At 45.7% G+C, this 13,986-nt stretch overlaps 2 protein-coding genes across 3 annotated transcripts; one reads left to right on the top strand and one right to left on the bottom strand.

Moving 5' to 3' along the window:
* Positions 1 to 3,359: 3,359 nt before the first annotated feature.
* Positions 3,360 to 6,346, bottom strand: LOC116375904 (myosin heavy chain, embryonic smooth muscle isoform-like). The gene is made up of 5 exons (XM_031834437.1): positions 6,092 to 6,346; positions 5,578 to 5,786; positions 5,186 to 5,294; positions 4,489 to 4,649; positions 3,360 to 4,384 (listed from the first exon to the last, which is right to left on the bottom strand). Exons 2-5 carry the CDS (start codon positions 5,784 to 5,786, stop codon positions 4,228 to 4,230), a joined length of 636 nt encoding a protein of 211 aa, XP_031690297.1. The 5' UTR covers positions 6,092 to 6,346; the 3' UTR covers positions 3,360 to 4,227.
* A 2,447-nt stretch (positions 6,347 to 8,793) lies between these two features.
* LOC116375902 (ubiquitin carboxyl-terminal hydrolase 37-like) lies at positions 8,794 to 12,735 on the top strand. Of its 2 annotated transcripts, none has more exons than XM_031834432.1 (11): positions 8,794 to 8,920; positions 9,563 to 9,701; positions 9,829 to 9,965; positions 10,131 to 10,224; positions 10,321 to 10,400; positions 10,752 to 10,889; positions 10,993 to 11,066; positions 11,226 to 11,293; positions 11,433 to 11,502; positions 11,604 to 11,742; positions 11,958 to 12,735. In XM_031834432.1, exons 1-11 carry the CDS (start codon positions 8,817 to 8,819, stop codon positions 12,061 to 12,063), a joined length of 1,149 nt encoding a protein of 382 aa, XP_031690292.1. In that variant the 5' UTR covers positions 8,794 to 8,816; the 3' UTR covers positions 12,064 to 12,735. The 2 variants fall into 2 exon arrangements, with proteins under 2 accessions (XP_031690292.1, XP_031690293.1); XM_031834433.1 differs by having other exon boundaries at positions 11,913 to 12,073.
* The last annotated feature ends 1,251 nt before the right edge of the window (positions 12,736 to 13,986 follow it).

Raw genomic sequence — 13,986 nt, 5'->3', positions numbered from 1 at the left:
AAACATACAGTCAATAATGCAGTATAAACAAGTCTATATACAATGTGAGCAAATGAGGTGAGAAGGGAGGTAAAGGCAAAAAAGGCCATGATGGCAAAGTAAATACAATATAGCAAGTAAAATACTGGAATGGTAGTTTTGCAATGGAAGAATGTGCAAAGTAGAAATAAAAAATAATGGGGTGCAAAGGAGCAAAATAAATAAATAAATTAAAATTAAATACAGTTGGGAAAGAGGTAGTTGTTTGGGCTAAATTATAGGTGGGCTATGTACAGGTGCAGTAATCTGTGAGCTGCTCTGACAGTTGGTGCTTAAAGCTAGTGAGGGAGATAAGTGTTTCCAGTTTCAGAGATTTTTGTAGTTCGTTCCAGTCATTGGCAGCAGAGAACTGGAAGGAGAGGCGGCCAAAGAAAGAATTGGTTTTGGGGGTGACTAGAGAGATATACCTGCTGGAGCGTGTGCTACAGGTGGGAGATGCTATGGTGACCAGCGAGCTGAGATAAGGGGGGACTTTACCTAGCAGGGTCTTGTAGATGACATGGAGCCAGTGGGTTTGGCGACGAGTATGAAGCGAGGGCCAGCCAACGAGAGCGTACAGGTCGCAATGGTGGGTAGTATATGGGGCTTTGGTGATAAAACGGATTGCACTGTGATAGACTGCATCCAATTTGTTGAGTAGGGTATTGGAGGCTATTTTGTAAATGACATCGCCAAAGTCGAGGATTGGTAGGATGGTCAGTTTTACAAGGGTATGTTTGGCAGCATGAGTGAAGGATGCTTTGTTGCGAAATAGGAAGCCAATTCTAGATTTAACTTTGGATTGGAGATGTTTGATATGGGTCTGGAAGGAGAGTTTACAGTCTAACCAGACACCTAAGTATTTGTAGTTGTCCACGTATTCTAAGTCAGAGCCGTCCAGAGTAGTGATGTTGGACAGGCGGGTAGGTGCAGGTAGCGATCGGTTGAAGAGCATGCATTTAGTTTTACTTGTATTTAAGAGCAATTGGAGGCCACGGAAGGAGAGTTGTATGGCATTGAAGCTTGCCTGGAGGGTTGTTAACACAGTGTCCAAAGAAGGGCCGGAAGTATACAGAATGGTGTCGTCTGCGTAGAGGTGGATCAGGGACTCACCAGCAGCAAGAGCGACCTCATTGATGTATACAGAGAAGAGAGTCGGTCCAAGAATTGAACCCTGTGGCACCCCCATAGAGACTGCCAGAGGTCCGGACAGCAGACCCTCCGATTTGACACACTGAACTCTATCAGAGAAGTAGTTGGTGAAACAGGCGAGGCAATCATTTGAGAAACCAAGGCTGTCGAGTCTGCCGATGAGGATATGGTGATTGACAGAGTCGAAAGCCTTGGCCAGATCAATGAATACGGCTGCACAGTAATGTTTCTTATCGATGGCGGTTAAGATATCGTTTAGGACCTTGAGCGTGGCTGAGGTGCACCCATGACCAGCTCTGAAACCAGATTGCATAGCAGAGAAGGTATGGTGAGATTCAAAATGGTCGGTAATCTGTTTGTTGACTTGGCTTTCGAAGACCTTAGAAAGGCACGGTAGGATAGATATAGGTCTGTATGAAACTGGTTCAAACACTATACACTTTTATTCCCCTCATGTCTTTATTGAGAAGTGTCTTCCAAAAGATACAGATAAACCTTTTTTTCCCCCAATTTGTTCTGGTTTAAAATAATAATAAATACCTCAAATATGTAATTAGTCATTTACAAAATGGTCATTTATGTTTAACATTTAATAATCAAGGCATCAACAAGTGTGCATATTCAAATTGATCGATTGCTCTTCCCTGAACCACTGAATTAAAACCAACGCTCTAACACTCAATAAAACATGAATTACCCTTCTGTAAATCATGCTAATATTATTCAGCCATTTGTAATGTATTGAAATTAAGGTGATACGAGATGTCAAAGAGACCTTTTTGAGTTAAGTATTTTGTACATGGTACAGAAAACATAACTGAATAGCCAGAATTATACATAGCAATATTATAGTATGTCAATGTAACGGGATTCTTCTGTTGAAGGAGAGGCGGACCAAAACGCAGCGTGGTTATTGTGATACATCTTTAATAAAGATGAATAGAACAATATACAAAAACAATGTGAAAAAACGAAAACAGCCCTATCTGGTGTAACCAACACAACACTGGCGGCTCTGGCGGATCCTGGCAGACTGGCGGCTCTGGCGGATCCTGGCAGACTGGCGGCTCTGGCGGATCCTGGCAGACTGGCGGCACTGGCGGCTCCTTGCAGACTGGCGGCACTGGCGGCTGCTTGCAGACTGGCGGCACTGGCGGCTCCTTGCAGACTGGCGGCTCCTTGCAGACTGGCGGCACTGGCGGCTCCTTGCAGACTGGCGGCACTGGCGGCTCCTTGCAGACTGGCGGCACTGGCGGCTCCTTGCAGACTGGCGGCACTGGCGGCTCCTTGCAGACTGGCGGTGCTGGGCAGACTGGCGACTCTGATGGCGCTGGGCAGACGGGTAGCTCCTGCGGCGCTTGGCAGACGGGCAGCTCTGGCAACACTGGAGAGGAAGGCTCTGGCAACACTGGAGAGGAAGGCTCTGGCAGCGCTGGACTGAGGGGCTCTTGCACCTCTGGACTGAGGGGCTCTGGCGCCTCTGGACTGAGGGGCGGGAGCTCTGGCAGCGCCGGATAGGCGGGAGATTCCGGCTGCGCTGGAGAGGAGGAAGGCTCTAGCAGCGCTGGACAGGCGGGACGCACTATAGGCCTGATGCGTGGTGCCGGCACTGGTGGTACTGGGCCGAGGACACGCACCTCAGGGCGAGTGCGGGGAGGAGAAACAGGGAGTACTGGGCTCTGGACACGCACAGGAAGCCTGGTGCGGGGGGCTGCCACCGGAGGGTTGGTGCGTGTAGGTGGCACTGGATAGACCGGACCGTGCAGGTGCACTGGGCCTGCCCAGCCTTACCTGGCTCGTACCGCACCGGGCTATGCACCCGCACTGGAGACAGCCTGCGCTCCACAGCATAACACGGTTTTCTTCCGCTGAAGGAGAGGCGGACCAAAACGCAGCGTGGTTATTGTGATACATCTTTAATAAAGATGAAAATAGAACAATATACAAAAACAAGAAACGTGAAATACCCGAAAACAGCCCTATCTGGTGTAACCAACACAAAGACAGGAACAATCACCCACAAAACCCAACAGGCTACCTAAATATGGTTCCCAATCAGAGACAATGACTAACACCTGCCTCTGATTGAGAACCATATCAGGCCCAAACACAGAAACAGACAAACAAGACATCCAACATAGAATGCCCACTCAGATCACACCCTGACCAAACCAAACATACAAACATACAAAGCAAACTATGGTCAGGGTGTGACAGTCAAGCACACATTTGGGCTGTCTTTCTAAAAAAAAGGGCCTTTGTTCCAAGTCTGACAAAACTAATTCCACACATTATCGTACACCACTTAAAGTAGATTGATATGTCAAATATAAAATGGTGGGTTATTGGACAAGGTTATATTGGTAAAGTTAACAGGGTCTTTCGCTGGTCATATATATAGGGGGAATGCTGAGGCAACATGGCGTGGTACAATCTAATTTACTACAAACCTGCTACTAAGGAGTTATTCACATAGTTATTTTTATACTAAACTAAGTGGATTGCAGTATCTGTATGACAGTGGTGGTTTTGATGAAAACATTTGGTGGGATCATCATTTAGGCTACCAATTAAAAATAATTCCCTCGCTTATGCTGTGCTTTGTTTTACATTTCCTGGTCCAATACTGTACAATCATGAAAGACACATGTTTTTACCGACTTGTGTGCAGTCGTCCACCTGTGTGCCAGTAAACCAGCTGAAATGACAGTGGTTAATTCTAGCTAGAGGGCTGTTTGATTCTAATGGCTGTTCCAGGGAAGTAGCTTAACATAATTATGGTAAACTCCTGCTATTTGTTTTCGAGTGCCTATGCACACTCAGACTCCTATGCAATTTAAATGCACTTTTATCTGCAATTGATGTTAAAAACGAATCCAAGGCTTGATGTGCGGTATATTCATATAGAGGAGATGATGGATTTGCTTGGCCCTGCAGCTTGCCATAGAAGGGTAAGGCAGAGTACTCGGGTCCACTGCTGGTGTCTGGGGTTAGGAGGACAGGGGTAAGGTTTGTGGGGGCGGAGGCCATGCTGCGTGTGGGCTGGAGGGAGCGTGTCTACTCTGGTTGGGGAGCTGCTGGCGTCTCGTTGGCATTGGCGTCCGTGGTCTTGTTTTCCACCTCATCGTCGGATAGGAGGTCGAGCGATGTTCCCTCCAACTGCAGCTGACGCCTGCCTGAGCGGCTGGAGGAGAAACTGATGGGGCCTCCACGCCTGCAGGGGACAGAGGGGGCCAGGAGAGGTATTAGTAAAGAGGACCATCAATTTGGCCAATATACACAGCTGTTTGTGTGTGTGTGTGCGGGGGCTCTAAATACCTGAGTGTGTTGACCTCACGGCTGAGACCCTCGCTGGCCTCAGTGGCATCGTCCAGCTCCCTCTGCAGCTTCCTGCGGTAGGCGTTGGCACGTGTGGCCTCCTCCTCAGCCTCCTCAAGCTGCCTCTTCAGCTGCTTCATGCGAGAGTTAGCCTTCTCCATCTGATCCAGCCAGGAGTCACAACAGACATCAACAATGATGAACAGTCAATACTAATACTTACAATACTCAGCAGTCCTATGGTCCAGTGGTTACTGGAATTAACCTACTGTAGGAAAGACTCCAATCCTAAATCTTCACACCTATCCAATCCTGGCCCACCTTTGCAAGTTGTACTGAATTGGATTGAAATCCTTCTTTAGCTGTGGAACATCTTAAAAATGGACTTAAAAATGCCACCTAATTTCTGTTTGTGTCAAAACAAGCAGTCATTGTGTAGAGAATCCATAACCAAAAATCTATATATTTTCAGCTGTTGTACAAAACTGAAAGTAAAAGACGCAAAAACTAAACGTAAGAACGCAAAGCATAGAAATGGAGCACTTAGAACAGATCTATCGCTTCTTAGACTTGTTTTCAATGAGAATTAAATATCTATAACTCAAATGTCTATGTTAATTTGTTTAAGTCTCCCAAAAAGTTACATACTGTAGCTTTAATATCTGGGACGTCCAAACTTCCGTGACAAGCTCCTCACCTGTTCCTTGTACTGGTCGGAATGGCGGCGCTCGTCCTCCACCTGCATGCACACCTCCTTCAGCTTCTTCTCTGTCCGTCTCACAAGCTTATTGGCCGCTGCTCGCTCCCTGATAGGAGGACAGAGGAATGAGGTCATAGGACAGTTAGAGCACCACAGGAACCGCACTGTAACAAAGGCTGTCAGTCATAGATCTTCAAGTACATCTCTTAAGATTGCTTTTGACTCATTACATTGATCACATTAACATTTAGATCACATTCAAGAACCTCTCATCCAACGGGCTGAGCTTGTTCTAAGGCCCTCGTGAACTCCTCCTGAGTCTTGGTCTCCTATTTCACCTTGTCTAATAAGGTATGGAGTTGTTATAAGAGAGTTGCTGTGTTTCTCACTTAGCCTCCTGCTCCAGCTGCTCCTCCAGCTGCAGTATCTTGGCCTCCAGGGCGGAGGTGGAGGCCTTGAACCGGCTCTTCACGGAGCCCTCCAGCTCGCCCAGCTTGGCCCGCAAGTCCTTGTTCTGCCTCTCCAGCTGCTGGCGCGCATTCTCACTCTTCTGGGTCATGCTGCGCTCTGCCACAAGCTCCAGGGTCAGGGTGTCCATCTGGGGGAGGAGAGGGGGAAGAGAGAGGTGGAGAGAGGAAAACAGGGAATGAAGGAGAGAGGGGAAAGTGAGAGAGATAAGAGTATTTTTTATGGTAGGGCTGAATAATGGATTGTTCCCTGGTGGTAGTAGGATCTACAATCTACTCTGCGAGAACAAATGATGCTTTGCATTTATGTAATGATCTGTTGACAGTTGTGACTGGTGTGGTAGTGACCAACTGGGTTTACAGAACAGCAAATATGCAACAAATGTACTAACGTTAGTATTTTTGTTTAGTTTACAGTCACTAGGCAGAGTGGCACCTTTTCAATGAGGTACGGTCAGAGATTAATAGATCCATCTGTGTTAAGGTGCTCCTAAAAGTATGCGCTGAGGAAGACAGCTTGTCGGTCGGAAAGGTTGGATATTAGGTTATTAAATGACTGAGTCTGCGCTAGAGTGTGCAGCTCTCCTTTTCAAAGGTCCTCCTAACAGCCATTGCAAAGCTATGTTCGATCTGTATCAGATCAGTTCTGTCTGGTGCAGACACACAAAGACTGAAAATAACCACCCACAAAACACAAAGGAAAACAGGCTACCTAAATATGGTTCTCAATCAGGGACAACGATTGACAGCTGCCTCTGATTGAGAACAATATCAGGCCAAATACAGAAATAGAAAATCATAGAAAAACTAACACAGACAACCCACCCAACTCACGCCCTGACCATACTAAAACAAAAGACAAAACAAAGGAACTAAGGTCAGAACGTGACAATAATAAAATGTTACTCTAAAGTATCTTAAGAAGATAGAAGCTAATAAATATGTTTTATGTTTACTGTATATTGTATAGGCTGTAAATGTGTCTTTACGTTTGTCTATTGCTGGCAGCACCAATTCATCGAGTCAAATTCTGTGAATGTGTGAATGTAGGCCACTTGGCCAATAAAAGTTGTTTTGATTCTGATAGACAGTAACGTTACTTTGAATGTCCTAGTCTCTTCCCATATCCCATACAATCACACGTCAGTGGCCCAGGGAGCGTGGGAGAAAGATAACCCAATGTTTTCTCAATAAAAAACAGGTGTATTGGCAAGAATCTAGTAATTTTGTATATTTTATGAAATAGGAATAACTCTGAATACACAATCAATTAATTTTGTAAATAATTTTTCAACATTTTGGTGTGTGTGATTTGTTTACTATTTATGCTGGTAACGCGTAGATAGGCGCATCATAATTTGGTTTATGACATCACAATGTGAAATGGGCAACATATTTTGAAGTTCTGTCAAATATGGCACAGTCTACAAATACACTGAAATGGGATGTTTGTGTTGCTGTAAAAAGGTATGTGTCAATTCTGGGCTAGAATTTGTCTAATTCTGTTACAATTTAGAGCATATTCTATTCTTTTCAGCTATTACTAGTTGTTTCATTGTCTATTTATTTGTGCCAAATGGCAGGATTTGGGACAGAGGGTATAACTGTATGGTTACAATGGTTTTATTTTTATAAACATGTATTTTTGCTATTTGTTAGCCTATGATACAGAATTCAATATGATTGGGCGACGAGTTCTTTATTTTATGGTCAGATCATGTGGTTTGGGTGTGACATTTGCTGCTAGTTCAAATATAACATATATAATGTTTCTCCAAACAGAAAAAGAAGTGCAGAGTTCGCCTCGGGATTGGGAGCCGCTGTCCATCGCCGTTCCCAATCCCACCCAAACTGACGTCATTGGATGCCAGCATGGTAACTGCGTCAGTTTGGAAAAACAGGGAGAAGAAGAACGTAAAGGATCACCACCAACTTGATTCTTCCTTTGTCTCTTCTTTCCATTTGAAACCGTCTACAACATCTCTGACACCCCTCGACCCCTTGTCTGGCCGAACACCAATCGGCACTCCCTCACCCCACTCACCCCCTGGATCCCCTGTCAGATCCCCTTCCACTCTCTTCAAGTTCTTCGGCCTCTCTTCCCTCTCCTCTCTCCACATGTCATCTCTCTCTTCTTCTTCTTCTTCTTCTTCATTGGAAGGATCACAGACCTCCTCCCCTTTTAGTGCTTCTTCTGTTTCCCTGGCTGTCTCAACTCAGTTTTCCTCCTCCTCCCCTGCCCCCCAGTCCTCCTCTCCAAACCCCCTGGACCACCATGGAGAGACCAACAAAGACAGTGAGACTGCCAGGTACTGCAGCCTGATATCAAATTTCATGCCAACCAACACCATTAGATTGAAAAGAAAAAGACAATATAATATAGCTAACCTAATGTATATGTCTGTGTGTCTTTACAGAGATCTTATGAGCTCTGAGGTCAAAGAGGTGGGGGCAGTTGTTCCACAGACAAAGAGAATGGTACCCCTATTTGTTGGCATCGCAGGTCTGTAAACGGGTGCCATTTTTTGGTGCTATTTGTCTCAATTCATCTTTGACAAAGCTTCTCTCTTACCGCTCTCTGTCTCTCGGTCTCTCTCTGCAGAGGCCTCCATTGACCTGAAGACTTCCTCTGTCTCCTTGGAGAGGTAAGTACTGTATACAATAGCCACCTTCATCTCACTAAACTCTACATAAGAGTGGTCACTCACACCCTGACATGGTAAGGAATATATGTATGCCTGTACATTAAAACAGTGTTCAAACAGACCGATTGGTGTTGAGCTACTGCTACTGAGGCCTCTACCCTGTCTCTCTTCCTCCAGGCCATTGGTCAGGTCTCGGGAAGCCATGGCTTGCCTCCCCAACCTGGTCAGCAAGAGTAGCACCCAGCTGGGGGAGCAGAGCTGCACAGGCGAGGGTGAAGACAACAACAAGCTCCTCGGGTAAAACACACACACATCTACACACACACACACACAAACCTACTCTTATCTATGAGATCTCTTTTTGTTTTAAATAATTTGGTGTGGTACTCAGAATTATCTTGTGTTCATGCCTTACAAATCCATTCATTAGTTTACCTTTGGTCCACAGTTCAGATATTAGTGTGTAACTGATGGCGTCTTTCCTACAGGTTGCCTAATATTGGCAACACCTGCTTCATGAACTCTGCTCTGCAGTGCCTGCTGGGGCTGCCAGCATTTTGCAGAGACATCCTGAGACAGCAGAACATCTGGATTTCCTCCCCCTCCTCTAAACTGCTATGGTATACAGCCTCGCTCTCACCCTCCTGTCCCACCTGTACACACACTGACCCACCCACCTAGACGCTTATAGTTACAGTACACAAGTTCCGCCTCGATGTATGTGTCAGTGGAGGCTGCTGAGGGGAGGACAGCTTGTAATGATGTCTGAAACGGAGCAAATGGAATGGCATCAAACACATGGAAACGATATGTTTGATATATTTGATAGCATTCCACTGATTCCGCTCCAGCCATTACCACGAACCCGTCCTCCCCAATTAAGGTGCCAACCTCCTGTGATATGTATGTATGTATGTATGTATGTATGTATGTATGTATGTATGTATGTATGTATGTTTGTATGTATCCATCTATCTATCTATCTATCTATCTATCTATCTATCTATCTATCTATCTATCTGTCTATGTATGGATGGATGGATGGATATATATTGTCCTTCGTACACTCTTAGTGTCTCATGATTTTTAAGATAAAAACAAACCCAACTCAGCTTCTGATTAACACCAGAGATGATTTCCTGTCACAGTCAGGAATGAGTTGAATCATATTTGACCAGAAGCTCAAGTAGAATCACAGAGCTAATCTGTGGCCAAGGTGAGAGATTGAAACCTGAATGCATGCTCTTTGTCTCCCTCCACAGCTGCTTTGCCAAGTTACATCAGGCCAGGCTTTCTGGAGGCACTGTTAATGCTAAGAACAAGGAAAATAAGAAAATCCTTCAAACAGTCAAGCGCTGTCTTTCCGTTGTCAATGAGGACTATGAGGAAGACTATGAACAGGTAAGATATTATTTGCTAAAAGACTCACTTAACAATAAACCTGGGACACGTGACAGTGTTTTTCCTCAGCTCTGTTTCAGTTGTAGTTGTTGATGTATTTTCTGCTTCTTTCCCATTCTTCTCTTAGGATGCCCATGAATGTGTGTTGCTCCTCCTCCTTCAGCTGAAGGAGGAGGGTATGGCATTAAAGGGCTCACCAGAGCCATACACCTGCCCCGTGAAGCAGTTAGAATTCAAGCTGAAGACTTCCCGTACCTGCACCAGGTAACAGCTGTCATTTGTATACGGTGTACCTTGATGTCATCACATTTGTGAGGTTTAATGTCAGCATAACATGCAGGATACAGAGGTAAAGCATTAAGATAGTGTGTAGAGGGATCAAAAGGTTTGTGTTGGATAGCTGATGCATTTCTCTCCGTACTTCTGAAGCTGTGGAGTTATAGTGTATGGTCATGAGGATTATAATCACCTGTCACTGAGCCTGAGCCATTACCTGCCACACAGCCTGGACCTCTACTTTAAGGTCAGCACTTAGCTTAAACCAAGAGTTAGTATGTCAAGGAACACTATCATTAATGTCATAATGTTCATAATTGTATTGCTTTCCTTTGTCACCTAGCCATCTGCGTTAGAGTGTGCATGCAGGGTGTGCTCAGGCAGCACAGCATCTGTGACTAGGCACTTCCTCACGCTGCCCCGGTGAGTCCCCCCATCATCATCTCAGATTGCAATTGACAGTCCTGATCTAACTCACCAAACTGGGTTATTGAATTGAGTGCAAGACTGATTCCTTTGTCTGTGTGAATGCCTGCCTGGTCGTCTGTCTGTCTGTCTGTCTGTCTGTCTGTCTGTCTGTCTGTCTGTCTGTCTGTCTGTCTGTCTGTCTGTCTGTCTGTCTGTCTGTCTGTCTGTCTGTCTGTCTGTCTGTCTGTCTGTCTGTCTGTCTGTCTGTCTGTCTGTCTGTCTGTCTGTCTGTCTGTCTGTCTTTGTGAATGCCTGTCTGTCTGTCTTTGTGAATGCCTGCCTGCCTGCCTGTCTGTCTCTGAGCAGGGTCCTAATGCTTCATATCAAGCGTTTTACTGCAGGCGACTGGGAGCCAGAGAAGTTGGATGATCCCATGTCCATCCCTGCAGAAATAACCCTCCCAGCCGTATGTGGGAAGACAGCCCATGTCCAGTATGGAGCCAGGTTGGTTTACACTCTGTTTGGGCACATTGCACATTGAGTAGCCAACACACACCATGATTTTCACACACTAGATATTTATTTTCAATGCCATCAATTTACACAGGGCAAGCTCCCTGGGGAGAAACAACATGGACAACACACCTGCAAACTCCCCGAAAGGCACCCTTGATAGACCAGGTAAGACATTGTGTTACTGACTTCATGGAGAACACCCTCTCATGAAACAGGACTGTTGAGGAAAGCAAGTCGAAGCTGAAGTTAAGAGTATATTTGTGGATGGGTTTCCACTTCACTTTCTGGTTTGTATTTACACTATATTTGATATACCCCCACCAGCTTCAAATTCCTCTGACCAGCTAGAGAAACCAGCTGACAGTGAGAAAAAGCAGCAGGCAGCCGGTGTGGTGAGGAGAGAGAGAGAGAGAGAGAGAGAGAGAGAGAGAGAGAGAGAGAGAGAGAGAGAGAGAGAGAGAGAAATAACAGAAGGCACCCCTATCCTGTAGACAAAATAACAATCCTATTATTAAATGTGTTTCCTTACAGAGACACCAGCCAGACAATATCTACAAATTGTCAAGTGTGATCTCACATCTGGGAGACAACATGTATACAGGTATGCAGGCACGCAGGTATGCAGGCACGCAGGTATGCAGGCACGCACACACAATTATGAAAGCTTAATATACACTCTATTTTATTTCCCTTGTTCCCTAGGCCACTACATCAGTGATGTTTTGGACAGCCGTGGCAGTGGGTGGCTCTGCCTGGATGACGCACATGTCTTTAGGACAGATGAGGCCACTGTGCTGAAGGAGATTGCACAGACTGCCTACATCCTGTTCTATGTCTGCAGGTAAGGCTCTAGGCCACAAATTTGAGAAGAATGTCACAAATGGAGTCAATGACGACAATGAGTCATCAAGAAAAAAAAAGTGTTTACCAAAGCTAGAAAGATGATTCATTGACCACGCATTAAGAGTTATGCCTTTAACCTGTAATCCCTCTGTATGTGTTATTTTTCAGACATTGTATGTACATGTAAGATCTCCCTGTCATTTCTCATTGAAGTGGAGCAGGTGAAGGAGACCAGGCCCCTCACTACCAGGAGAAGCACCAGGAGAACCCATCATTAAACTCAGGGAGAGGCACAGCGCTCAGGGACCACCTGGAGTAGCACGTACCACACACCAAGAAACATCAGATTAATCGAATTAGGCTGCCCTACACCACCATCAACTGCCTTAGACCACCATAAAGCTGCCTTAGACCACCATCAGGCTGCCCATCACCACCATCAAGCTGCCCTACACCACCATCAGACTGCCCTACTCCACCATCAAGCTGCCCTATGCCACCATCAAGCTGCCCTAGACCACCATCAAGTTGCCCTACACCACCATCAAGCTGCCTTAGACCACCATCAACTGCCTTAGACCACCATCAAGCCTCCCTACACCACGATCAAGCTGCCCTACACCACCATCAGACTATCCTAGACCACCATCAAGCTGCCCTAGACCACCATCAAGCTGCCCTAGACCACCATCAAGCTGCCCTACACCACCATCAAGCTGCCCTAGACCACCATCAAGCCTCCCTACACCACCATCAAGCTGCCCTACACCACCATCAGACTATCCTAGACCATTAGGACATCACACTGCCCTAAACCACCTAGACACCAAGCTGCCCTAGACCACCTGGACATCAGGCTGCCCTAGACCACCAGAAGTAACAGCCTACACCACAAAGCATGTACCCACTCTAGGCCATCTACTGTATGTTTACAATTATATAAATATAAAACATCTCACCGACCGAGTGCAATTAATGTTCTTTTACTGTACATGGTAGAGAATAAATGTACCTACAGTGCATTTAGAAAGTATTCAGATCCCTTGACTTGTTCCACATTTAGTTAAGTTACAGCCTTGTTCTAAAATGGATTAATTATTGTTTCTTCTTCTCATCAATCTACCCCATAATGACAGCAAAAACAGGTTTTTAGAATTATTTTTGCAAATTTTTCAAGGAAACATTCAAGCTAAACTATCACATTTACATAAATATCCAGACTCTTTACTCAGTACTTTGTTGAAGCACCTTTGGCAGCGATTACAGCCTCAAGTTTTATTGGGTATGACGCTATAAGCTTAGCACATCTGTATTTGGGGAGTTTCTCTCATTCTTCTCTGCAGATCCTCTCAAGCTCTGTCAGGTTGGATGGGGAGCATCGCTGCACAGCTATTTTCAGGTCTCCAGAGATGTTCAATCAGGTTCAAGTCCGGGCTCTGGCTGGGCCACTCAAGGACATTCAGAGACTTGTCCCCAAGCCACCCCTGCGTATGTCTTGGCTGTGTGCTAAGGGTCGTTGTCCTGTTGGAAGGTTGAACCTTCGGCCCAGTCTGAGATCCAGAACGCTCTGGAGCTGGTTTTCATCAAGCATCTCTCTGTACTTTGTGCCGTTCATCTTTCCCTCGATTCTGACTAGTCTACCAGTCCCTGCTGCTGAAAAACATCCCCACAGCATGATGCTGCCACCGCCATGCTTCACCGTAGAAATGGTGCCAGTTTTCCTCCAGACATGGCGCTTGGCATTCAGGCCAAAGAGTTCAATCTTGGTTTCATCAGACCAGAGAATCTTGATTCTCATGGTCTGAGAGTCTTTAGGTGGCTTTTGGCAAACTCCAAGCGTGCTGTCATGTGCCTTTTACTGAGAAGTGGCTTCCGTCTGACCACTCTACCATAAAGACCTGGTTGGTGGAGTGCTGCAGAGATGGTTGTCCTTCTGGAGGTTTCTCTAATCTCCACAGAGGAACTCTGGAGCTCTGTCATAGTGACCATCAGGTTCCTGATAGCTCAGTTTGACCAGGCGGCCAGCTATAGGAGTCTTTGGGGTTCCAAACTTCTTCCATTTAGGAAGGATGGAGGACAATTCCTTCGACCTCATGGTGTCACGTCTAATCAAGGTGGGTGGAATCAGGCGCAGAGAGCAGAATGCGATATAGAGTTTATTCTCCGGTGAACAAAACAAACACGGTCAACCCAAACACACACAGGGTGAAATTATCCAACACAGGATAACAGACTAACCGGA

Source organism: Oncorhynchus kisutch, linkage group LG10, assembly GCF_002021735.2.
Source record: "Oncorhynchus kisutch isolate 150728-3 linkage group LG10, Okis_V2, whole genome shotgun sequence".
NCBI classification, from domain to species: domain Eukaryota; kingdom Metazoa; phylum Chordata; class Actinopteri; order Salmoniformes; family Salmonidae; genus Oncorhynchus; species Oncorhynchus kisutch.
Note: the sequence above shows the minus strand (reverse complement) of the source record. Positions and strands in the feature narration are given on the sequence as shown.

Excerpts from the sequence above, each read along its gene's own strand:
- LOC116375902 (XM_031834432.1), top strand. The coding sequence starts at position 8,817 with ATGAACTCTGCTCTGCAGTGCCTGCTGGGGCTGCCAGCATTTTGCAGA. Across the intron at positions 11,294-11,432 it reads AGCAGCAGGCAGCCGGTGTG|AGACACCAGCCAGACAATAT; the intron begins GTGAGGAGAGAG and ends GTTTCCTTACAG. Across the intron at positions 11,503-11,603 it reads GGGAGACAACATGTATACAG|GCCACTACATCAGTGATGTT; the intron begins GTATGCAGGCAC and ends CTTGTTCCCTAG.
- LOC116375904 (XM_031834437.1), bottom strand. The coding sequence starts at position 5,786 with ATGGACACCCTGACCCTGGAGCTTGTGGCAGAGCGCAGCATGACCCAG. Across the intron at positions 5,295-5,577 it reads CAGCTGGAGCAGGAGGCTAA|GGAGCGAGCAGCGGCCAATA; the intron begins GTGAGAAACACA and ends TCCTCCTATCAG. Across the intron at positions 4,650-5,185 it reads CCGACCAGTACAAGGAACAG|ATGGAGAAGGCTAACTCTCG; the intron begins GTGAGGAGCTTG and ends TGGCTGGATCAG.